The 26,809-nt window shown below is 40.8% G+C and overlaps 1 protein-coding gene across 4 annotated transcripts in view; it reads right to left on the reverse strand.

The window, feature by feature from the left end:
- Positions 1-26,809, reverse strand: part of ITGBL1 (integrin subunit beta like 1) — a 204,892-nt gene that overhangs the window by 67,868 nt on the left and 110,215 nt on the right. For all 4 annotated transcript variants that reach the window (XM_064143804.1, XM_064143803.1, XM_064143802.1 and 1 more), the window contains exons 4-6: positions 25,923-26,063; positions 22,578-22,718; positions 13,598-13,744 (exon numbers count right to left, since the gene is read on the reverse strand). In XM_064143804.1, the coding sequence (XP_063999874.1) occupies positions 13,598-13,744; positions 22,578-22,718; positions 25,923-26,063 (429 nt within the window). The remainder of the gene's footprint in view (positions 1-13,597; positions 13,745-22,577; positions 22,719-25,922; positions 26,064-26,809) is intronic.

The following is a 26,809-nucleotide window of genomic DNA, read 5'->3' on the forward strand; positions in this document are numbered from 1 at the left end:
CAGTCATTAGCCCATGCTAAACCCTGAACTGTAAACAGGATATGTTTGGAAGGAATGCAATCTTGCATAGGGCAGAAGTGGGCCAGTGACTGTTCTAACAATCTGACACTAGCAGCAAGCAAGCTGCAGTGCCTGGAAATTATTTATAGCTGCTAAAGCAGCTCAAAGCACTCCATAAGCTGCAAGAATATATTCAGGAAAAGGACTAATATCAACATCAAATAACCTCATGCAGACTTCTATTAATTTTACTTGTGGGTTAGTAAAATATTATAGTTGGGGTAAATAATTTTCATAAACTGGTGGGATTCACAGAATTCAAATACACCCATCTAAGAGTTAGTCTTCTCTTTAAAGGCAGGAGGGAAAAGCATGAACCATGACAATTCATGAGCAATATGGAAGAATCATGGAAATTGGCTCTAACCTAAAGATACTGCCATTCCACTGAGAACAAAGGCTGAAGCATCTCACATTTTGATGTCTCAGTTCAAGAGATGAACCTTACTTGGAATATTCTGCAGTGCTTACAATAGCTTATGATATAGGGTATATTTAACATGACTTGACTTGGGGTTCCCTCCCTGTAGGCATCTGTAGAGTTGAACTAAACCAGTCTGTTGTGTATGCACTAGTCAGTTCTGTGTTTACAAATCCAAGTTGACTCAAGTGGTAATGTTTCATTATATATATATATATATATATATCATTATATATATATATATATATATATATATATATATATATATATATATATATATTTGTTAGGGGGATGAGTAAAAATTTTGGACAATATAGGCCTTCTCACTTTTTGCTGTAATGTACAACTTCATGACTTCATATTTGGTATTTCTTCTGATCAACAAGCTTTGAAATCTAATCAGCTCTAGCACATAAACATGTATACACTTCCCAATTTCTCATTTCCCCCCCCCCAGGCAAAGACTCTTTTGGAATGTCTCCTGTTACTGTGATCAAGCTGCAAATATTTGATACACCAAAGTTATGATAGAGTGAAGGTACTCAAGGATGCTTTTGTTTTAAACAGCTGCTATGCTTCCCCAAATGTAAATGAACCTGCACCTACCTCTCATGTAGTATGCATTGCATAAACATTCCTTCATACAATTACGTTTTTGAGCAGTTTGAATTATTCTCTGTAAGCACTCAAGACATGTGAAAAAAAATGACTGTATGTCAGACAGTTCTTGAAGTGAACCAAAGTAGGATGACAACTTGGAGCAGCATTTTATCTGATTTTAAAACTATCATTAATTTTAATTGATAATATATTTGACTGGAAAGAATAGCTTGTATTCTGCTTTCTTTTAAATTGTTTTGGAATATTAAAGTAACAAGGGTTGTTTAGCCTGGAGAAGAGGAGGCTCAGGGGTGACCTCATTGCTGTCTTCAACTACCTGAAGGGAGGTTGTAGCCGGGTGGGGGTTGGTCTCTTCTCCAGGACAACCAGCAGCAGAACAAGGGGGCACAGTCTCAAGTTGTGCCAGGGAAAGTATAGGCTGGATGTTAGGAGGAAGTTCTTGCCAGAGAGAGTGATTGGCATTGGGATGGGCTGCCCAGGGAGGTGGTGGAGGCACCATCCCTTGAGGTGTTCAAGAAAAGCCTGGATGAGGCACTTGGTGCCATGGTCTAGTTGACTGGATAGGGCTGGGTGCTAGGTTGGCCTGGATGATTGTGATGGTTTGGGGGTTACCCCGCCCCTCCCACACTTTTGAATTTGCCCCAGCTAACTCAGACGGACCCTGGGAATATAGATGAAGCAATTTATTTACAGCTAGCAGAATTTACAAGCAGCTATTTACAATATATACAGTTATTTACAATTATATACAGAAATATACAAAGGATAAACAATACAAAAGCACAACTCCCCTCCCAGAAACCTGAGTCCCCAGGAGGGGCTCTCAAACCACCCCAACACCTCCCCCCGGCCCTCTCAACCTTACCCCAGTTCTCAGGAAGAAGAGAGGTGCAGCCAAGAGGTTAGGGAGCAAGGTTAGTAGGAGCAGGGTTAATGAGATGTGACCAGGTCTAAGACAAAAGCAAGAGTGAGAGACAAAATGGAGAATGTTTACTTCTTCTTCCCAGAGCTCTCAGCGAGACTGTGAGGGAAGTTGACATCAGTTGTTTTCATTTCACTGCCCATTATCTAGTTCTGTTACCAAAACATTCTAGCTTGCTTCAAACTAGCACAATGATCTTGGAGGTCTCTTCCAACCTGGTTGGTTCTATGATTTAATTTTTTGTCAGGCATGGTTCAGCAGGAATTAAAGACATTTTACCTCAAAACTCTGACTATGAGGACTTACTGCCTAAGTATATGCAGTTTCTCCATCTAGCATTGACAAGAATATATTCCCTTTCTAAATTCTAGAGGGACTCTCCATTTACCAGAAGAGCTGGTGTGTTGCAGGTCTATGTGCCACTCACTATCCAAGCAAATGAAAGAGACAGACTAGGCAAAATATTCACAGGGAGTCTGGCACAAATGAGTGTCAGTTCATTCTTTGATTAGGTACTGGTAATTATGATAATTGCAGCAGCTGACTACAGGGAAATGTTACAAAATTGACAGCCTGCTGCAAAGTGAAGCACTTGCAAGTGTCCATTTATGTAAAACTTGACCTGAACTTTTTGAATGCTATGCCATTTCACTTATGGACAGCATAAAATGGCCTGATAACTTCAAACTGAGATCTATTACATGGTAAATTCTTCTCAGATACATTCATCTACAGATATACATCTCAATCAACTGGAATAAGAAGAGGCAGTACTGAAACTTTAACTGAAATTCTCACACAACACTGTGGGAAAACTATTTCTTATGTATGCTTTTTCTGCACTGAAAAACTCAGCATTGAAATTGCTATGCAATAAAGTACACACATTATGGCAATTCTTTTGTTAGTGTTGATGCTTTGATTGTTGCCATTGTTTGTGGGGTTGTGCTGGTTTGAGGCTAATTGGAATATTTTAATGAAAGAAATCTGATCATTGGCTGTGAAAAAAAATAATAGTGATGTCTATATTACCCATTTGTTCTGCAAGGAATGTAAACACAGATAGTCTCTGTCTGGGTGCAGCCTGCTTCACTATCTCTGCCTGAACCTGCATAACTCAAACTAATCATTCTTCTTCTAACCTCTTGCCAACCTTTCACAGCTCACCCTGCGTGTAAGGGGAAACCTCAGATAAGGGAAGGGTGTTGAAAAGAAGCAGGAAGGAGGGGAGTTGGTTTGAAAAGCTCTCTTGGGTGGTTCTGCTGTTCAGGAGGGGGTTTGTATCTCTGTATTATTTTTAACTTGTATATTATTGTATATAGCTGTAAATATCTGTATCTATTATATATATATATATGCTTGTAAATTGTGCCAAGCTGTAAATATATTGCTTCATTTCTTAACTTCCAGCCTGCTGAGCTAGTCTGGTGAATTTGTGTGTGTGCTGAGGAGAGGAAACTCCCCAACTGCCACAGGGTTGGGGGGAGGGGGTTGTTTGTGTTTGGTTGGTTTTTTTTTTTTTCCATTTTGCCTTCTATTTTATACTAAACAAGATCCCAATCTCAAACAATTGAAAAAAACAGAGGTGCCTGAAAAAAAGGTCAACTATGTCAGGAGATACACTAACAACCATTGAATACTGACATTTAGAAAACAGTAAGAGACTCCTGCCAACTGAAAACGGGAAGGTACAAGCTAAAAACAATTAAGCAAGACTGGGATACAGAAGAGTCTGTGTACAGAAGAGAACTAGCTCTCAGAGAGAAGGCAGTACTGGCCTTCAGGTTATTTCACATATGCCTTTCATAAGTGAAAGGGGTTTTCTTTGTCTGCTAAAGGAAGAATTACAATCCAGGAAACAAGGAAGACCACATAACATGTAGAAGAAAGTTTGCAATGTGACCAGAGGTGGTAGCATTTCAGAAGCACTGAGAGAACAAGAGGGATCTTCCACATGATATTTTTGTCAAAGGTGTATACAGGTTAGCAGTTCCCAGAGTCCTCCTTTTTACTCTCTTTAAAAATAGATGCAATGTTTCCCTTCCAATCACTGGGGACTTCACATGACTGCCAGGATATTTCAAATAAAACAGTGGTTTGGCAACATCATCTGCCAGTTTCCTTACAAGCCTGGGATGCCTCCCATCTGATCTCAGGGACTTCAGGTTCCTCAGGTGATCTCAAACCTGATCTTCTACCGTGGGAAGGATTTCATTCCTTCAATTCCTGCTTTGATGTTCAGGAGCTTGAGAGATGTGGGGAAAATATCCTAGATTGCTTGCATTGAGCTATCTTGATCTTCCATCAGACAATCAAGGTGACTGCAATTGCCTCTGATTAGCAAGGCAACTGAAAATTTGAAAAAAATCAGCAGGGCAATCCTGAGGCTTCCTTCAGCTGTCTAGAGAAAGCTTCACTTGCATTCTCTTTTGATCAGGTGGTCTGTAGCTGACACCTCCTACACAAATCATCACATAGGAATACATCATGTCTGAATAATTGCATAAATATATCATGCACAAATAATTGTGCCTCCCTCTTGCATCTCCACTTAAAAATCAGATTTTTTTGTCCATCACTGCCTTTCTTACAGCGAGAATAAATTAAAAGATACTGGAATTAAAAAATGCTATACTGAAAAAACAAGTTACTCTCATTGCAAAGTGGTTGTTACTCTGCCAGCCACAAATGTAACTTTTAAACATTCCTCTGCTATCCTACATCCCACAGTCCTAATAGCCAACTATCATTCTAAAACAAATGTTACTTTTCTCTGTTCTTTACCTCTTCTCAAACAGAAGCTAGAAAGAAAGAGTTTGAAAGATAAGTTTGAAAACAAGTATGTACCTTCTGACTGTTAGCAAATTGCACTATAGAAGTTTCTGTGAACTACTTAATTTCTACAATATCATCTATGTCCCAGAAACAACTTCCAAGATACCCTACTTCTGCCAGAGCAACAACAACAAAACTCCAAACACTTATATAGAACCAAAGTGATTCCCAAACCATTTATTACTGAGTTATAAGCACTGCAAATTATGGGTTGTAAGAGAGAAGAATCAGTTTGTGTTTGATGAGAAGTTACAACAAGCTGATAATTACTAGGTTACTAAAAGATAAGATCCAGGGAAGCAGGGTTTGCAGGTATGTACATGAGCAGTAGGGAAAGATGGTATATAACAGATTCCAAAACAAAAGAGGAGTTTGGTTTTCAGTTCAGAATTCTGGGATGCACTGGACACATGCCACAGAATTCTGAACACATATAAACTGAAAGCGTGGGTAGGTGAGTTGGAGTGGCACCAGTCTTACCACCATGATGGTGCAATTCCTGGAGGGGACGCCTACCTTCTGAGACAGAAGCTGACCAGCTCTGCTATCTACACATAGAATCATAGAATCAACCAGGTTGGAAGAGACCTCCAAGATCATCCACTCCAACCTATCCCCCAGCCCTAGCCAGTCAACTAGACCATGGCACTGAGTGCCTCAGCCAGTCTTCTCTTGAACACCTCCAGGGACGGTGACTCCACCACCTCCCTGGGCAGCCCAATCCAATGCCAATCACTCTCTCTGGGAAGAACTTTTTCCTAACACCCAGCCTATACTTTCCCCGGCACAACTTGAGACTATGACCCCTTGTTCTATTGCTGGTTACCTGGGCAGCATCTTGGCAGCTCTGCTGGCCAGTGGAATAGGGTGAGTGTAACCTGCCCTTTGATCAACAGAGCTACACTCTAGTTTGTCCCTATGGCTGTAGCAGGTGAGCCATAGGTATCGTGTATATACCTTTCTCATGAAGGTTTTAGTATTTAAGTTATAATAAAGTATTGAAACTGCACCCAGAGGGGAGTACCCATGTGTGAGAGTGTTCCCTGGTCCCAAAGAACTCACTGGAACATGGGTTCACTGCAGAAATTGAATGTTCTCTTGATTTATAGTCCTTCCTTGATTCCTCTGTCCTTACCTCCTATCTCCCAAAAAAATACAAGACTGAAAGGCTAAAGCAATAACCTGGGGTGGTGCAGGCAGCTCACTGAGAAATAAGTAGCTCTCTCTAGAGAGAGCTCCTGAATACTTTCTCAGCAAGAAAGATAAATACCTTTCAAAAAAATCAGAAATAGAAAACCATGAAATATTCTCAGCAGTTCCAAACTGGCTATCCAAACAAAAGACAGCTTCTTCAGGATCCTGTTTCAATTAATTAATATATAGAGCCACATACAGAGCCTGGATCAGAGAAGTAGTTCAAAATCAGTAATGCAAAATACTGGTAGACAAATCTATGTATCTGTATTTTTATCTCTTAGACTTGAACAAACTAAAAGTGGAACTCAAGAGTGTCAGTCCAGCATATAAGAGTATACCAAACTGTACAACAAATCCTCATTCAGCAGAACAGTACTGGTATAATAAGAGTGCTTCTCTGCTCGAAGCATGCAGATGTAGAAGAGCTCAGCCTCAAAGTTGATGGGTGAAAGCCAGAGATGTGATACGTGACTTGCATTTGTGTCCTGTTCTTGTTACACCAGCTAATAACATTACTTGCTGCCAGGCTGTCTACTGTAGTACTTTAATTAAAACCTCCTTCAGAATGCAGGGGTCATGCAAAATGAATGAAAACAGCAGGCCAAATTCAGAGATGATGTACATTAGAGTAATTTACACTTCAATTAAACAGCGCAATTCGCATAACAAGGATCTTCAGCAAAGAGCTGGCAGCAAGGATAGTAACCTAGATTTTACCTTAGGTTTGTTTACATTTTTCTGCTCTATCTTCTTCCTGTTATATATAAAGTACAGTGAATTATTAAAATTGCAGCTTCTACTAGCATGTTCTTTTACTAAGCTATAGTATAGACTTTAGAAAAAAAATGTGTTGCTTTTTTTTTCTATAGGCAATTTATAGAAATCAGAATTTCTTTTGATTGACTGATTTTGGCAAGATCCTATTATGAATGACTCCAGAGTTCTCAGTGAATAACTGCACTTAGAACAAAAGAACCAGAGACATATAAAACTATAGTAAATAAGGCTCCAGAGGTAATAGAACAGAATTAGTTTAAGTGATCTGGCACATTCCACCAGAAGCCTTTCTGCCTTTTGAAGGCTTTGTATCCACCTGTAGAAACTCACCTGTTGAAGAGATCTTCTAATTGGCATTACTATATTACAGGTATCACAAACTTAGAAATCTTCAAGTTACACCAAATCATGTCATCCAAAGGTTTATATAGAGCTATACCTAGATAGATTTTACCTACCCTGAAATTTATTTACAGGCTGAATATTTTATGTTCATAGAATCAACCAGGTTGGAAGAGACTTCTGAGATCATCCAGCCCAACCTATCACCCAACCCTATCCAATAAACTAGACCATGGCACTAAGTGGCCCATCCAGTCTTTTCTTGAAAACCTCCAGGGATGGTGACTCCACCACCTCCCTGGGCAACATATTATGATCAGAAGGTCAGAAGAGAATTGCATAGTTACACATGCTTTTAGGCATCTATTTAGCACATATTTTCTCTATTCTCCATGCTCCCTTGTTGGTATATAGATAAGAGTTTTCCTACATGTGTGTCTCTTTCATTGTGCATGTCCTAGTGTGTTGTATCATCAGAAACCTGCAGCATTTTCTGTGTCAGTCAAGGCTTTAATGAGCTATGTTTCAGAGCAGCATAAATGTACATTGTAAAACAGTGCAGCCAAGATATCCCAAAAAGCATTTAGGCTTTACAGCAGCCACTGGCCAATGACACTGCTGTTTGGGGCCACTATAGACCCTTATTCCTAACTTTGTTTCCAAACTCCAAGAGATGGCATCCTGAAGACAAGCAATATGCATTAGAGAATCCATCACTGAATATACGGGAATGATTCACCATTTCAGCTCACCACAAGGAGCCTTTAATAATGCATTGAATACTGTTGCTCTTCCACCAAATCAGTCAACATCTGATGATTTTAAACAGAGAAGAAACAGCAAAGATACCATAAAGTAACCATCAGTAATTTTTTGAAATGTCATGCAACTTTTGAACTCACAAATTCAGTGTTTGGAAAATGGGACTTGGGAGAGTTTGCAAAAATAACACAAATATTTTTCAGTACAGAATAAAAGAAAAAGTCATATTTCAGATTGCCAGCACTAGAGCATAAGTGTAAAGTGGGAATTCCACAATTTCATACTCTCCCTATGGCAAATAGAAGCATTATAGAAAAGAGATTAAAATAGTAAAAGACACTATCAATAAGAAGATTTGTCATTTATCTGTCTTTGGATCACTGCCATGGGACAACTACCTTCAGTAAGCATAAATGATGAGAACGAGATTATTGAAAAAGCTTTCATCTATTATTCTCAAAATCTGCTCTTTTTATTTTCACTTCTCCTCCTGAAGGCTTTTTTCATTATAACTATTTTGAAATCTGCTTCTGCCCTAGGGGGAAACTCAAGTGAATGATGTGTATTTTAATGAGAAAAGTGGTTTGTCTTGTCCCTTATTCCTGACAACAATATGCCATCTCCTTTTTTTTCTTACCCAAGGATTCTTTTGGTGCCTCTTTTCCTTTGTTTCTGACACTGGTCTTGTTTTATAGTATGTTCTTAAAAGGGATAGACCTTCACTGTGAAACTATTACTGGTTTTGCAAAATGCACAAAAGCTAAAAAGCCAAAGCTTTGAAGGAAGTAGAAGTTTTGTTAATCTTGGGGAGAGAATGTCACAACTGAAGCTTCAGACTCCTCCAGCTGAAAATCTAAGTATGTGTCAGCATTTAGACAGAGACTACAGAAACAGACTATGAAATAGAATGGGTCCACCTTCTTCTCTCTACATATTTTGGCAATCTACATGGCATTAAAAAACTTAAACATGCTTTGTCCTTCAATGTCTTTATCCAGGACCATAAAAGTGACTGCAAAAGAGTATATTAGCTACTACAACCATTGTAGAGCAATATAGAAACAGAAGTTACAGATGAACAGAAAATATTCTTCAAGGAAACAAAATGCAAGACAAAGTCACAACAACCTTATTTAGTGGGAGGTCAAAGCAGTTAATGCATGGAACAGAATGCAGAATGGACAATCTGAAGATGCAGGTGCACAACTAAGTACTCAACTCCAGAAGTGCAGTAGAAAATAGTACAATGATGCTATCAAACTATGTTCCAATGGGAAAAGGCAATACACCCATTTGCTTTGGAAAAATCTTCCTTCTTACAAAACCCTCCCTATGAACTTCAGAGAAATGGGGGATCATGTTAGAAGTCAATGTCCTTTTGTACAGGGTTTACACTCCAGGGGGACTAACCTTGAATCTGACCCTAGGTGGTCTTGATCCCTCCCCAAGGGTGGTCTGAATGCCACCAGGTGATTCATAGTTAGCCCAATCCCCCTTCCTGTCTAAAGATCCATAAAAGCAGGGGGACTTCCTGCAAATTAATTGTCTTGGTTCTAATTTAAATTCCCAGAGACTCAAAAAATATTTGATAGAACAAATAAAAATTTTATAGAGTGCCCTTCCCTCTTCCCCCTTCTTTCCTGAAAGAAAGGGATTAGATGTAGAGAGAGGAGAAGGTAAGCACACACAAATAAACAATCTCACTCTGATTTGGAAGTTTAAAAGAAAAGCAGTTTAACAATAAATTAAAAGGGTATCTGAGGTAGGGAAGTTACAAAGGTACAGGGAGGGGAAAACAAATACAAAATGTGAAATACAACCTGATTTTGATGGTAGTGGCTTTGTCTGCCTCATGGGTGATGGCCACGTGGTAAAACAGGGGAACAGGATGGTGATGCTGGTAAGCAGGGAGGCAGGAAGCATGGAGAGAGAGAAAAACACCAAGTCCTCCTGCTTTTATGGATGTTTAGACAGGAAGGGGAGTGGGCTAACCATGAATCACCTGGTGGTGTTCAGACCCACCCCTGGGGAGGGGTCAAGACCACCTAGGGTCAGGTTCAAGGTTACTCCCCCTGGAGTGTTAACCCTGTACACCTTTCCAGTCCCAGAAGACTTGGGAAAGGTTGTGTTTAGCTAGAAATCTTTCTTTGATTTGCTTGTGTAACACTTTCACCAGTGACAACATAGAACAAGAAATAGTAGATTTTAAAGTGGGACCAAATTATTTAACTGTGTAAGCCCAATGGCAATTTTTCATAGGACCTGTCACCTACATCTGTAGTCTATGAACATTCTCACTTTTTTTTTATTATACCCAAAATATGATGGAATAAAAGGGGAATACAGGAGTGCAAGGCTTTGGGCAGCCTGATCTAATTGTAGGTGTCCCTGTTCACTGCAGGAGAGTTAGACAAAATGGTATTTGAAGGTTATGGCAGGGCACTCCAAAGTCCCTGCCCCACCAGAGGTTTGAATGGGGCTTGAAACTGTTTTCCTCCCTGCCTCCTCTGGCTCTGGAGGTTTGGAATGGGGAAAGTAGACGTGAAGTTTCTACCCCACCCCCAGGGGCTTGAACAGGGAAGAGCAAATTGCCCCAGCATATATATTATATGGCAGCTGGACACATTATCTAGTTGGACCTTGAGGGGGATCTTGAGGAGCATCTGAAAGAAGGGTGATGAGAAAGAGTGCCATCCCTGCTTTAGGACCACCGCATCCTGACTTCCTGCTGGAGGGACCTGCCTCTGCCATAAACCGCCGCCATTCATGGGAACACTGCTGAGCAGCCCAGCTTTTCCCTGAGTTGCTCCACTATCTTTGCCTCATGGAAGCTATACCTACAGTCACTTTGGACTTTGGCAGGCTTACATGCATTGGACTCTGCCCAATGTTGATCCACTGCTGGATTATAATTTGGAGGTCCAGACACTGCCACAAAAGACACTGCTGCAAAGGAGCCAAGAGTCCATCTCGAAATTCCTACTCCACCTCCATGAGTAGAACAGATATTCCCTAGGACTCTGGGCTGCCTTTCATTTATAAGTGGGGCAAAGTTATTTTGTGGCTAAAGCTTTTCTAATTTTCTGATTCTCCTAAATGACTAAATTGCCTATAAGCATCCTTGTGAAGATTTTCCTGGATGAATTAGAACCCAAATCTAACTAGTTCATATATAGTTTGTGGATAAAAATAACTACATATCTTATAATTCCTACCTCATTAATTGCCCCAACTAATTTAGGGTCCCTTTCAGCCCAAAGTAATCTGTGAATCTGTAAAAAGATACACTACCCAGTAAATTACAGATGATTAGACTAAAAAAAGTTTTCTTTTTTTTCCCCCCTCCCAATTTCCTAAACAAAATTGTTCATAGAATTTAAACAATGCACCATTTTCTATTTTAAAATGGCAGCTTTCATGGGAATGTTTTTCTCAAGCACTGAAAGTGGAGTCTCTTCTTTTGTTACAGCAGCTGTTTACTGTACCCTGTCCTAGCTCTACAACTGTGCCTCTTGCACTCTTCACAAAGCTTTGTAAAATCTTCTTGTTTGGTGTTCTAAGGAAGTGAAAGTCACTATCGGTGAATCCCTCTGCTCCAATAGATACTGCTTTCAATGTATTTGAAAATGTTCAGCAAAAAAATCATTCAGTCATATTAATTCATTCCAAAGGGACTTATTTCACTGCTAGCACTTCAACAGGGGAACATTGCCAGCACTGGGGGTTAGTCTCTTCTCCCAGGCAACCAGCAGGAGAACAAGGGGACACAGTCTCAAGTTGTGCCAGAGGAAAGTATAGGCTGGATGTTAGGAGGAAGTTCTTCCCAGAGAGAGTGATTGGCATTGGAATGGGCTGCCCAGGGAGGTGGTGGAGGCACCACCCTTTGAGGTCTTCAAGAAAAGCCTGGATGAGGCATTTAGTGCCATGGTCTAGTTGATTGGCTAGGGCTGGATGCTAGGTTGGAGTGGATGATCTTGGAGGTCTCTTCCAACCTGCTAGATTCTATGATTCATTAATACTCAGGTTTGTTTTTTTTTCAGAAGACTGAGATAATAGAATTATTGCCATTGAGATTGAAATCTTTAAACTCACTCTTCTCACTACACCTAATTTTTTTCCCAAAATTTAAAATACAAATAGAACAATATGTTCCATAATTTAGAACTGTATCTTTATTCAAATTAAGTTTGGGTTTATGACTGTCATTCTTTTCTCTGTCACTTCACTCTCAGTGTGGAAGGAAATTAAATCATAGAACTGGTGCTCAATACACTCAACTCCTAGTGAAGCAGTTGAGAGAAAGGACATTCAGCATCCATTTAGCACAGGAAGAGAGCCAGTATTTATATATGTGTATATATATAATCAAATATCAATACTCTTCTCTTTGAATTGTAATTCTTGCAATCATGAAGACTGCAGTCAGTTCTCTACAGATGCCCATGTTTCACCTAACTTGTAACCAAATACTTCTTTGAGATTTTATTTTGCAAGAAGAGAGATGTAGTTCAATGAAGAGTTGTAGCTTAATCAAGGAAAAAAAGCAGGCAACAATTTGTCAATATATATTTCTTAACATTCTTTCAGGTAAACTTGATGCTAAATTTAGTAAGTTATGAGCTGCTGAGAAAAAATACAATTATCACAGTGCTGACTTGGGTGGACATCCTGTAATTTTTGACTGTCTTAGATAGTATTAGTGGAAGAAGAAATTGCAAATCAAATTATATTTAGGGTCAAATGCAATAATTCAAGAGCAGTTTGTGCTAGTTTGAAGCAGGCTAGAATGTTTTGGTGAGAAAAAGTAGATAATTGGCTGTGAAAAGGAAAACAATGGTTATGTCTACTCTCCTCACAGTCTCACTGAGAGGTATGGGAACAAGAAGGGAAAACATTAGATAACACTCTCACCATTTTTGTCTTCATTTTCTGGCTGGGCTCTGGCTGAGCTGCATCTCCCTAACCTCGCCTGCCACTAACCTTGCTTCTTAACCTCTTGGCTGGACCTCTTTTCTTCCTTAGGACTGGGGTAAGGTTGAGAGGGGCAGGGGGAAGGTGCAGGGGTGGTTGAGAGCCCCTCCTGGGGACTCAGGTTTCTGGGAGGGCTGTTGTGTTTTTGTATTACTTTTTACCTTGTCTATTTCTGTCTACAACTGTATATACTGTAAATATCTGCTTGTATATTGTGCTAGCTGTAAATAAATAGCTTCATTTATATTCCCAGAGCCGGCTGAGTCTAGTTTGGGTACCTTCTAAAGTGCGGGGGGGCAGGGAACACCCAAACCACCACACAGTTTTAGACCTTTCCCAGAATATATGTAAGTGAGCAGAATTCATAACAACTTCAATGACCTGTTCAGGCAAAAAAATTGTCTGATATTTACTTTTCACTTTTTAAAATGTATATTCAGTAAATACTTAACTGCAGCAATCTTCAAAGCTGGTATGTAAAGTAAAAATGCACAGCAGTTGATACAGGAAAAATAGTTCTCCTCTGTATTATTTTTCTCCCTTCTCATTACAAGTTATGCAGGTATTTTTCATGCACAGTAAGCCAAGAAACCACATTTTCCAGTATAAGTAATGCTGGACATCTGTGAAAATGCTTTCAATGGAAGTACATTTTAAGGGCATGAAGAAATTTCCAGAAATGGATTTACCTCTTCCAGAGCAAGGTAAATTAGAATTTCCTTGACATTTCTTAGCACTTTCTTCAACTGACAGTGGACAAGAACGTGGATGTTCACACTTCTTCCCGGTCCATCCTTCTTTGCAGTCACACTTTCCACAATTGCACTGTCCGTGACCTTTACAATGAATATAATTAACAATTAGCTTCCATACTGATGGCAGGTACTAAAACTCCATGTTAGACGAACTTTATGAAAGTCATGTTCTCATTAAATAACAGATTCACTATATCTGCTTTTATTTTTTTAAATAAGATTTGTCTATTATTCCATTTGAGACTTTTTTTTTTCTTCCCTTAAGGGATGTTTTGCCACTTGGCACATGCTCCTCAAAAAAAATTGTGGAACAGAGATTACAAATATAAATTTCACCACAAAATGGAAAAGTTGGACCATCAAAAGACAATATTTCACTTACCTTTACCTTGTTCTTTTCTCTACCATTTTGCAGTGTATTTATCAATACCATCTTCTATCTACTTACAATAAACGTGATCCACTAGGGACAAGCAACATCACATAAATTACAAGTCTCAAATCAGTGCCTTTCAACAGGGCAACTGTATGTGGGTTTTTTATCTCATTAGCTAACCTGACTCTTCCTGACCACATCTAAACACAGCATTATAAACACAACTCTCACTGCGTAAGTTGGGGTAAGGAAAAGCTGAATTTCATAGAATTTTTTCTGGACATTTTCTATAGAAAAATGTAGCAGTCAAGAAGTTAGGGGTAAATTCCTCCTGAGAATTTATCTGTTTCCTCTATATGAATACTAAAACATCAGACCTGGAAGAAAAACAGATAATTGCCCATCTCCCTTCACCAGGAGCCTAATGGTGATTCTGGTGAAACTAATCTTTGTCAATAGAAATACGGCAATGCAAAATATTACTTGCACCAGTTGAGGAAAGCTTGAGCATCACCAAACATATTCCTTGCCACAAAATCAAATACTTTACATCCTGAGCTCTGACAGTAGATTAGTTCTTTCACAATTTTCACACAGTTGTCATTTGTTGGATGCAGGATTTCAAAGAATTGTTCTCACAGAATCAGAATCATAGAACGGTCTGGACTGGAAGGGACCTCCAGCGTCATCTAGTCTGGCTCCCTTGCAGTCAGCAGGGACATCCCCACTAGACCAGGTCACCCAGAGTCCCAGCAAGCCTCACCTTGAATGCCTCCAGGGAACAGGCCTCTACCACTTTCCTGGGCAATCTCTTCCAATGCTCTGCCACCCTCATAGTAAAGAAATCATTCCCAACATCTAAACTAAATCTGCTCTTCTCAAGCTTGAACCCATTGCCCCTTGTTCTGTCACTGCAAGCCTTTGTAAACAGCTTCTCTCCATCCTTTCTGTAGGCCCCTTGCAGGTACTGTAAGGCCACTATTAGGTCTTCCCAGAGCCTCCTCCTCTCCAGGCTAAACACTCCCAGCTCCCTCAGCCTGTCCTCATAGCAGAGGTGCTCCAACACTCTAATCATTTTGGTGGCCCTCCTCTGCAATCACTCCATCAGATCCATGTCCTTCCTATGATGATGGTTCCAGAACTGGATGCAGTACTCCAGGTGAGGTCTCAGCAGAGCAGAATAAAGTGGCAGAATCACCTCTCCGGATCTGCTGGCAATGCTGCCTTTGATGCAGCCCAGGATATGATTTGCCTTCTAGGCTGCAAGCACACACTGTCTGTTCATGTCCAGCTTCCTGTCTGCCAGCACCCCCAAGTCCCTTTCCATGGGGCTGCTCTCTAACACCTCATCCCCCAGCCTGTACTAATAGTGGGGATTGTTCCATCCCAGGTGCAGGACCCTGCACTTGCTCCCATTGAAAGAGCTTGCCTATCCATATTCTTCTTGAAAACCACAGCAACTTGGATTTTATATCTCTTTCTAATCATACCTGCATTTTAAGAGTGGCTTTTATTTCCAAAAGATATACATTTATCAGTCAGAACAAGAAAACGTGAGGAAGCAAGCACTGTACGAATTATCAAAGCACTTCCCACAATACAGGTCACCAATTCCACAAGAACTTTGCTTTCTATTAGTTACTTACTGCTTCTGAAAAACATTAAAGGCTTCCTCTTGTTTAGAGGGTAGCTTTGGATTAGATATTATGAAGAAATTCATACTGTGAGAGTGGTCAGGCACTGAAATAGGATGCCCAGACAGGCTGTGGATGCCACCTCCCTGAGAGTGTTGAAGACCAGGTTGAAGAGTGTTTCAGGCTGTGCTAGTTTGAAGCAGGGTAGAATGTTTTGGTGAGAAGAACTAGATCATAGGCTGTGAAAGGAAAACAATGGTGATGTCTACTCCCCTCAGAGTCTTGCTGAAGAAGAAAGGAAAACATTAGATAACACTCTCACCATTTTAGCTCACTCTGCCTTGGGCTCTGACTGAGCTGCAGCTCCCTAACCTCACCTTCCACTCACCTTTGCTTCTTAACCCCCTGGCTGAACCTCCATTCTTCCTTGGGACTGGGGTAAGATTGAGAGGGGCAGGGGGAAGGTGCAGGGGTGGTTGAGAGCCTCTCCTGGGGACTCAGGTCTCTGGGAGGGGAGTTGTGTTTCTGTATTACTTTTACCTTGTGTATTTCTGTCTACAACTGTATATACTGTAAATATCTGCTTGCATATTGTGCTAGCTGTAAATAAATAGCTTCATTTATATTCCCAGAGCCAACTGAGCCTAGTCTGGGTGATTTCTAAAGTGTGGGGGGGTGGGGAACACCCAAACCATCACATAGGTTAAGGATTAATTGCACAACCATAGATATAGAATTCCTCCAAGGGAGGGCACAGGACATTGTAATTTGTTATTCTATTCCCTTCTCCTGCATCTACCTGTATAGGGAACATCCATCCATCCATCCATCCCTCTCGTGGCTCTCTCACATTCTCTCTCTGCAGATGCATGGAATGCAGTGTGGGAGAGGCTTGGCTGGCTCGGGGTAGGTTTTGCTGCATCACTGAGGCCTAGCTGAGGCCCAGCAGAGGCTGAGTCCTCATTGAAGCCTATCCTGGGCCTGGTAAAGACCTAGTCTGGGGCTCAGTCGGGGGGCTAGGGCAGGGTTGTGGTGGAGGGCCACATAGGCCCAAATATCACAGTATCACCAAGGTTGGAAGAGACCTCACAGATCATCAAGTCCAACCCTTTACCACAGTGCCCAAGGCTAGACCATGGCACCAAGTGCCACATCCAACCTTGCCTTGAACAGCCCCAGGGACGGCGACTCCACCACCTCCCCGGGCAACCCATTCCAGTGTCCAATGACTCTCTCAGTGAAGAACTTTCTCCTCACCTCCAGCCTAAATCTCCCCTGGTGCAGCCTGAGGCTGTGTCCTCTCGTTCTGGTGCTGGCCACCTGAGAGAAGAGAGCAACCTCCTCCTGGCCACAACCACCCCTCAGGTAGTTGTAGACAGCAATAAGGTCACCCCTGAGCCTCCTCTTCTCCAGGCTAACCAATCCCAGCTCCCTCAGCCTCTCCTCGTAGGGCTGTGCTCAAGGCCTCTCCCCAGCCTCGTCGCCCTTCTCTGGACACGCTCAAGCATCTCAATGTCCCTCCTAAACTGGGGGGCCCAGAACTGAACACAGTACTCAAGGTGAGGTCTAACCAGTGCAGAGTACAGGGGCAGAATGACCTCCCTGCTCCTGCTGGCCACACCATTCCTGATGCAGGCCAGGATGCCACTGGCTCTCTTGGCCACCTGGGCACACTGCTGGCTCATGTTCAGGCGGGTATCAATCAGCACCCCCAGATCCCTCTCTGTCTGGCTGCTCTCCAGCCACTCCGACCCCAGCCTGTAGCTCTGCATGGGGTTGTTGTGGCCAAAGTGCAGCACCCTGCACTTGGAGCTATTGAAGCCATCCCCTTGGACTCTGCCCATCTGTCCAGGCGGTCAAGGTCCCGCTGCAGAGCCCTTCTGCCCTCCAACCCAGCCACATCTGCCCCGAGCTTAGTGTCATCTGCAAACTTGCTGATGACTGACTCCATGCCCTCATCCAGATCATCTATGAAGATGTTAAAGAGGATGGGGCCCAGCACTGATCCCTGAGGGACACCACTAGTGACAGCTGCCAGCTGGATGTGGCACCATTCACCACCACTCTCTGGGTCCGGCCCTCCAGCCAGTTCCTAACCCAGCACAGAGTGTTGCCATCCAAGCCATGGGCTGATAGCTTAGCCAGCAGTTTGCTGTGGGGGACAGTGTCAAAGGCCTTGCTGAAGTCCAGATAGACCACATCCACAGGCCTCCCCACATCCACCAAGCGGGTCACCTGATCATAGAAGCAGATCAGGTTGGAGAGGCAGGATCTGCCCTTCCTAAACCCATGCTGGCTGGACCTGAGCCTGGACATGTTTTCCCCTGGAAAGGTGTTTTCTATCTAAACCAGGGGAAAACAAATCAAGTGGACAAAGAAGCACAACAAGCCTGGTGCCTTCAAGTCTGGCCTGTCCTGCTTGCAAGGTTGAGGTAAGCAGGTTGTGTAAGCTCACACGTGGGGTGTGGGCTCACCTGAGCCCCCTCCATATTTGGGGGTGTCGGGTCTTTGGATTTCACCTTATTTGGCATGTTTTGGCCTGCTGCCAGACCCTTACTGGACAGCATTGTGGCCAAAGGACCATCAATCTCGGCTCACATCTCACAAAAAGGGCAATTCAGTGTTCCTGCCACCCTCCTCCACCCACCACTCCCAGCATCTTTGTCGCCTCTGGGGCCACTGCTGCTGCATGATTCCAGCCCAGGGCACTTTGCACCAGCCCAGGGAACAACTGACCAAGGCACTCCTGGCCAGCTGCCACCCCAGCTCAATTGTGCCCGTGGAGCCTCCTCAGACAGCGCATCCCAGTGACACCTGAACTGAACTATTCAGACCCACGAGGGTCAGTACCGTGGCTGTGCTACACATATTTGGGGCCACCGAGACTGTGACTCTAACTAGTGAGTAACTGAGCAATCTCGATTTGAGCAGCATAAACTTTCAGTGACTTTACCAGTGGCACTTTCATGCCACAAGACTATCCAAATCCTTTCCAAACCTCTACCAAATTCCTGATTCCTGCTGTAAATAGACATTCTGTAAAGTAATTTCACAGCCGCATACAAAGGACTTGTGTAGGTTAACTGTATATAAGTTGGGGGGGGGGGGGGTGTTCTCTTTGTATATAATATTAAATTATTTAAAACCCTTTTAAATTTGGCCTCATATTCAATCCCCTGAAACCCAAATAAAACCCCTTCACAACAAGGGTCAATTCTGAACGTGTATATATATATATGTATATATATACACACACACACACTTTTACCTTGTTATTTTTTGTGTTTTGTTTACTTTAGTAAATAGTATTTCTATTTCAATTCCAATTCTGTATGAGCATTTTTATTTACATTCTCTCCTTCATCCAGAGTTGGTTCAGCTCAAACCAAGACAGATGGGACCTTAAGCAACCTGATCCAATGGAAGGCGTATTTGCTCGTGTCAGAGGGTTGGAACAAGGTCATCTTTAAGGTCCCTGCCAATCCAAACTACTCTGTTGTTCTGTCCTTTGCTTTCATGTGTACTTGCTAACAGGTTGCAAATTGGACAGATGTTCCCTGATACAGATAAATAGCTATGAGAGGATGATGCTCTTTCATACAATGATTTCTTTGCTATAGCCACAGCAAAGGAGCTAATCAGCTATGTGAATGGAGGAAATTTCTAATGGAACCCTTTTTTCTCCCCATGTCAAATCATGAAAGATATTCTCTCTTTAAAGGAGTAGAATCCCTTTAATGTTGCAAGCACTTCTGAGAGAAAAATCACTTGGAAACATACTGAACACAGCACATCAGATGTTAAAAGAAGACACCCAGTTGCCAGTATGAGGTACTGCAAATTGACAGACACCCTGAGCCACATGAAGCTTCTAGAGGGAGCTGATGTTATGGGATGTTAAATCCTCACAGCAGGGCTGTCAATTCCTGTCATTTGTAGTTTATGAAATAAACATTTCATTCAGTTACAGTATAAAATCTTTACATGTAAACATGATTTGCTATCATTTCAATCTGCTACTTGGATGTGATTTCCTGCCTATTAGGTGAGTAGAACAAGACAGGAAAATTTTTGCTTCATTTGATATAGGTTTAAAGTGATCTGATTTATTTTCCCTAATCTAGATAATCCCTCTTGGATTAATCCTAAATGAATTTACAAATAATTGTGAGAAAGATGGTAAGATATTTTGCAGACACACATAACACATGCATGCTTAGTAAATTTAGCTGACATTAGAAAGAGGTCTAATTAAAATTCTGATAGCAAACCTTTTATTTAATTGCAGATTCTGTCTACCACAATTAGTCAAAATGAATACTTATGCATTTTGTCCATTTCTGAACCAGAACTAAACACCAGGACTATGAGATTGTTTACACACCTTACACACCTATGACTTTTTTTTTGGGCACAGACTGAGGAATTCACATTTGAATGGCCAGCTAAGGCTAAATCAGGGTTTTGTGAACCATAAAGGAAAGGGAAAGGCTAAGTAGTACTAATACTTTTGCCAATACTTCAGTGGGAGTTATAGTTATGTCAAGCAAGATGCATGACTTTGCTCATTTACAGTTTAGTCCATGCAATAAATAGCACTGTACCAGTCCAGTCTTTAATCCAATGTCAATCAGCAATATCATTCCCCCAATTCCTCCTTACCACCTGCACCACTCTGGGCAGCAGCAGCAGCAATAGCAGCAATGCCCAGAAATGAGATCAAATCTTGTTTCAGTGATGCAGTTTAGCTGTAGATGCTACTGACTTTCTTTAATCAAATTAGATTTGAAAGTCTTTTGTTTGCCCTTAAATACAGAACACACTTACCATGTTGATTTTCAGATTTGTATTCCTTAGCTGATGCTGACATTTTCATAAGGCTGAATGCCACAAAATACTCAGCAATGCAACAATATATTAAAACATTTACAACATCCTGAAGTCAATCCTCCTGCAGCTCTCATGGCTGCATTTCTACATCCTTCTAGCTCATTAATTAAATAAACATATATAACATTTGTAGGTGGCTGAAACAGTAATAAATTAATTCATTGAAGGCTTCTAGAAATTATTCTCTCCCCCCTCATTTTATGAGCCTGTGAATCACCATTATTTATTAAAACACAAAACTACCATTGTTGATAAATCTTTTCACCTTTATAACAGGCAAAAGAGGAGCTAAGAATGTTATGTATCGTATTTCTTTCAGCCTTCTCTCCCTATTACAGACAACTCTTGTTATCTCTCTATGAGGGATGTCTCATTCTAGTAACAAGAAGAGAACTTACCACATCATTATTTTCATTGATGTGATTGCATTCTCCCTATTTATTAGGCCAGATCAGATTTCTACAGGACACATTACAGCTGACAACCTGAAATCTGTCAAGTCCCTTTGAAATCACCCTCATCTGATTTTGCAAAGCTCCCGTGTGTACAAATTGAATGCTGTGTATGGAAACGGATCAAAGTCCTCTCTTGTCCAGTATTAACATCTCTATCTGTATAGGAGACTGTATGAAAGGAATGGGCTGCCCAGGGAGGTGGTGGAGGCACTGTCCCTGGAGGTCTTCAAGAAAAGCCTGGCTGAGGCACTTAGTGCCATGGTCTAGTTGACTGGATAGGGCTGGGTGCTAGGTTGGACTGGATGATCTTGGAGGTCTCTTCCAAACTGGTTGATTCTAGGATTCTATGATTCATCAATTAGATGAGAATGATTTGGATGGCTGTATGGATGTCAACTAATTTGACTATAATGCTCTGAAGTACAGGGAGAAGAAAAACATGTGAATGTCTTTAAGATGTACGGTCAGTGATGTGTAGTGAGACTATACAGTCATATTTTCCATGAATTGATGCTTTACTTCTTCTCAGGTCAATTGGTATTCTTAGAGTAGCATTTTTCACAGACCCATTAATTCATATTCCTCTGAATTTCTTCTCTTTTGTCCTCTATCTGCTGTATATAGTGAAATAACAAAATGTGATCTAATAAATTTTAGTTTCCCCAAGGAAGGGGATCATATGTTTTAAAATTCCACCTATTCTTCAATTTCTGCCCGTATACACTTGTCATAGGATTTATGTTTAAGAGTGCAACAGACTGAGATTATTTCACTTTACTGTTTATCTAAGGAAAGAAGGGCAGCAAAATAGTAAGGCTCTTGCTGATATGGGGAAGAATACAGAAAGGCTGCATTTAAAAATGCTCAGGAAAAAGTATGGCATACATGAATCCTTAACACCTAATATAGATACAGGATACATAAGAATCCCCCCCAAAACCTTCCCCCCAGGCAAACCAAAACCACCAAAACACTCCTGTGGTCATTTTCTCCCATCTCCCATTGTCTCCCAATTAGGTCCTTGACAGGCCAGATTCACTGTTGTCCACGGCCCACCACAGGTATCCTCACATATTTACTTAGTTACCCAAACAAGGATCCCTCTGGAGAGTTGGAAAGGCAGGGAGAAAAGAGAACTAATTGACCTTGCTGCGTACTTTTAAAGTATTTGCAGAATTATGGGACTGACTAACATAATATCTGGGGTGACTAGTTCGTCCCCTGGGACAGATCTTGGTCTTTGTAGTGGTTTTGGAAAGCCTGGGATAACCTGGAAACCCTCAAACCATGACAACACTGAAGACAGGAGTATTAGAAGAGAGATGGAAGCTGAAAAGTAATTCAGAATTTACAGACTTATGTTATAAACCATACCAAAAAATATGTTTAAAGAAAGTCTTAGAACTGAAAACCTTTTTTTTCTCCTTTCTTTCTTTCTTTTATCACAGATCTATAGCTTTTAATGTAAAAAGTCTGCCCCCTAAAATGCCAGGTATATCAGGCCAAGTAGATGCTCTTGTTATAAAAGTACACAAGTGCACTTTAGACATATTCCTTACCTGAACAGAAGTCATCGGAATATCTATCATACACTGCTTTGCAGTTTCTTTCATCACACTCACAAGTGTCTCCATGAATATCTCCCCAGTCACCAGTTGGGTCCACATCATGGCATGTGCATTCCCCACATACACATGTGCCTAGGAAAGAGAAAGGAAAAACAAACCAAACAAAACTAAACCAAACCAAGAGACCCTAAACCATCAAAGCAACAAAAGAAAAACAACAAAAAACTGGCAGGCAGTGATGGAAGATTAACTGAGCAATTTAGAGTAATAGTAGCTTGATTATAGGAATTTACACTGATGATTTTTCTGCTCTCACAGGAGCTGCAGGTGTTAATCATGAGCATATGCTCATGTATGCTTTGAAACCTTCTATGATTATTTGGTATTAATGCAAGTGAGCTGAGTTTCTGTTCTTGTCTTTTTTTTTCCTTTTACTTTTTTGGGAGCCTTGTTGGGAATCAACAGAAAAGCACAGAACATTCTAAATCTTTGACAGTAATTTGCCCTGACACTAATGACAATTAAAAAATCAATGCTGTTTAAATGACTTGGGCTTGGGCACAGTAGATAATTAATGATTGTTAAAGCATAAATATTTAAATTGGAATGCAATCCATACTCTAATACAGCTGAAAATGCCTAGATTATTCTTTACCCAAGAACAACATCAGCACAGAAATACATTAAATTAATTAACTTAATTAAGTCCACATTCAGGGCCCCACTGTTTACAATAAGAAACAAAATGTGAAATTGGACAGAGACACTGATTTGACACAAACTTGCTCATACACAGAGAATGGGCATCCCACATGCTTAGGAAAGTCAGAACAAAGGAAGATGGTTTCCTTACTCAAATCCAAAAAAGCTTCAGGGATATACACTCATTACTTTTTCTTAGATATTGATGGACATAAAGAAGTAGCTTAACCTTACAAATGCATGCCATTTGTTTCCTGAAGTGCAGCTGCACTTACTGTTACTGCACCAAAGCCTTTGCCCTCTGATTCAGACTACAGACAGAGGCACATTGGGGAAAAAAGAGAGTCTACACAATCATGCGTGCGTGATGGTTACACAAACAGGAAGACCTGCTGCCTTGTTTAGTGCTACAGCTCCCAAGACAGCCCTCAAGAAATTTGTACCCAATTTTTGACACTTTCATGAGTCAGTAATATTAAGGAGGGAGCAGAAAAATACAGCAATTTCCACCAAACAAAAATGAAATCCAGGAAATGAGAAAATGCCTCTAGTGAATGTTTAATCCTTCCATAAAGGATCTTTCCATAAACTTCAATGTGGGCATGGATCAGCTGTCCTTGAGTACTGTGTCCAGTTCTGGGCCCCTCAATTCAAGAGAGATGTTGAGGTGCTGGAACATGTCCAGAGAAGGGCAACAAAGCTGGTGAAGGGCCTGGAACACAAAGCCTATGAGGAGAGGCTGAGGGAGCTGGGGGTGTTTAGCCTGGAGAAGAGGAGGCTCAGGGGGGACCTCATTGCTGTCTACAACTACCTGAAGGGACGCTGTAGCCAGGTAGAGGGTGGCCTCTTCTCCCAGGCAACCAGCAATAGAACAAGGGGACACAGTCTCAAGTTGTGCCAGGGGAAGTATAGGCTGGATGTTAGGAGGAAGTTCTTCCCAGAGAGAGTGATTGGCATTGGAATGGGCTGCCCAGGGAGGTGGTGGAGGCACCGTCCCTGGAGGTGTTCAAGAAAAGCCTGGATGAGGCACTCAGTGCCATGGTCTAGTTGATTGGACAAGGCTGGGTGCTAGGTTGGAGTGGATGATCTTGGAGGTCTCTTCCAACCTGGTTGATTCTATGAATTCCTGGATATTTGAATGCAAAGCACCACTTCAAAGTTTTAAGAATCTAAAGGTTCACACCTGGTTTTAACTGTTTGACTAGGCAGCTGGTGGAAAGATAGATCCAATTTATGCATTTTAGTACTGAAGGAGGCTGGACATCAAGGTTAGCCTTGATATTTAATTTTTAGAAGGCTGAAGACAAAGAAGTTGAACTGCATCTCTATCACTGGATGTATAAACACAGAAAAGTGGGTAAACAGGAGTAAAGAATGTAGAAATACTGTGTTGGAAAGCAACTTTGTGTAGTCAAAAGCCTACACACACCTTTGACACGGATAAAATCATGAATACGTGAAAGGCTGAAAACACAGAAGTATTCCATGAACATGCCTCTGAATAGCTTGTAGCTATTCAGAATATCAGCTATATTGTTCCTCATTTCCTCCAACTGCATTGTAAGCTATAATAAATACTTGTAGAGTATCATTTCAAATGCAAATAATTTTTTTTCTTTGACAAGAAATTATTTTCCCAGTTCAAACGTAACCTCTGATCTGAAGCCACTTCAGTATTTAGTATTTCCAGAATTACAGAAAATTTGCTGTGAGAGTCCCAAGGCTAAATGATCCTCCATGATATCTCTATTTGAGCCAAAGTTCCATTTCCTCATAATTAAGAGAAGGGAGTTTTCCAAGTGTTCTTGTGATAATTAAATGTTCACACCATAGCAGGTGTTGTAAGTAGAGATGTTTTAAGAGAGGTATCTGAGACTCACACTTATATTCTGTACTTATGTACTGTAGCTATTCTGGACTACTGCCAGGAAAAAAACAACATGTTTTCTTAACTCCTTCTTCAATGCAACCAAAGACAGTAGCTGGTGAAAAACAACCTTAATTTGTGCCATTTTTTTCCAAACGTGGCAATATTAGGTGGAAGTAAAATGCAAATTCCAGAACTCTATGCAAATGAAAATTCATGTATCTAGAAATACTCTATGAAGTCCATCTCACCAGCTTTACAGCATTCCACATTGTTACTAAACACTTCTTTGATTCCTTTTTTTTTTCCCCCTCAGGTTGCACCAGAAACTTAAAGCTTTGTGGATTTATAAACCCTATTTAATTGTGGGCCCTTGGTCATCTTTAAGAGTGAATTGACATACAATCTTGTTGGCACCAAACCACTTGAAGTCCAAAACTTGCCAGTAGTTTATTTTGCAAGGGTAAGTATCTCGCTAAACCAGATGCACTAACAAATTATCCTGCTCAGTTTTACTATGAAAAAAAAAACAAATGAGATCAGCTTGGATCATCTTAGTTAAAAAACAAGTGTGGTTTTGTGCAAGTTTATGCTTAAGTACAGGTATCTACCAATAAATTTGGAAAGGTATCTCAGGATTTTAAGTAAGTGAGAACAAAGTAGAAACTATCAGCAAACACAATCCATGTCCTGCCTCAGAAAACAGATATTGTGAAACAAAAGCAAGCTATAAAAATATGAGTAGAGGGAACGCGTGAATGACACACCTCTGTTGCTGCAGATTTTGCCATCTGGAGATGTGCATCTTTTCTTGATCTCCCAAGGGGTGATGTCACACTGGAATTCACATTTATCTCCATGCCAACCAGCCCCACAGTAACAGTTTCCACAGTAACACTTTCCATGGCCTTAAACCAAAACGAATTACACACAGTGAGAGGCGGCAAGCTTTTAAAAGGCATTAACAATTTAACTGTTTCGATTTTGTCTTTTATAAACTTTTAGTGCTAGAGACAGCACAGAAACAATTTATAGACTGTATACACCTACATAAAATAATACAAAAGCTATTGGAATATTACTTTTCCACAAGTCTGTTTTAGAATGCTTTCATTTAATCTCTGATTAAATCGATAAAAACACACACAACAGCAACATAAAAAAAAAGAGAGAACATCAATACTTTAATGTTTGTAAGCTTGTTTTTTCAAACTTTACAAGAAGATGTTGAAGATGTTAAGAATAGTAGGCAAAATTTTAAGCAGAGCTTTCAATGGTATGGTAGGACACACTCATCCACAGTACTTGGTGTAGGTAAGAAAGTGGTATGATTTTGATGACTCAAATAATTCCAAAAGGACCTTGATATACTACAAACTGTCAACATTGTACATAGCTTCCCTTCTGGCCTGTTATTTTTTTTTTCTTGATTTCTGATAAGCAAGCTGACTAAAGATAAGAGTTGGTAAAACAAACCTTTTAGATGTTCATTTAACAAACCACACTTCTCCAAAAAGCTAGTTGGGTGATCTGAGATTTGGTGAAAAACAGCTCCTTAACATTTTCATGCAGTAAGTTACTTCTAAGTAACTCTAATGTTAAGCTTACTCCTTCCTAGAAGTTAAGGTTTACTTTTTCCTAGAAATATCAATTC

This window comes from Pogoniulus pusillus, chromosome 5 (genome assembly GCF_015220805.1).
Source record: "Pogoniulus pusillus isolate bPogPus1 chromosome 5, bPogPus1.pri, whole genome shotgun sequence".
Taxonomy (NCBI): Eukaryota; Metazoa; Chordata; class Aves; order Piciformes; family Lybiidae; genus Pogoniulus; species Pogoniulus pusillus.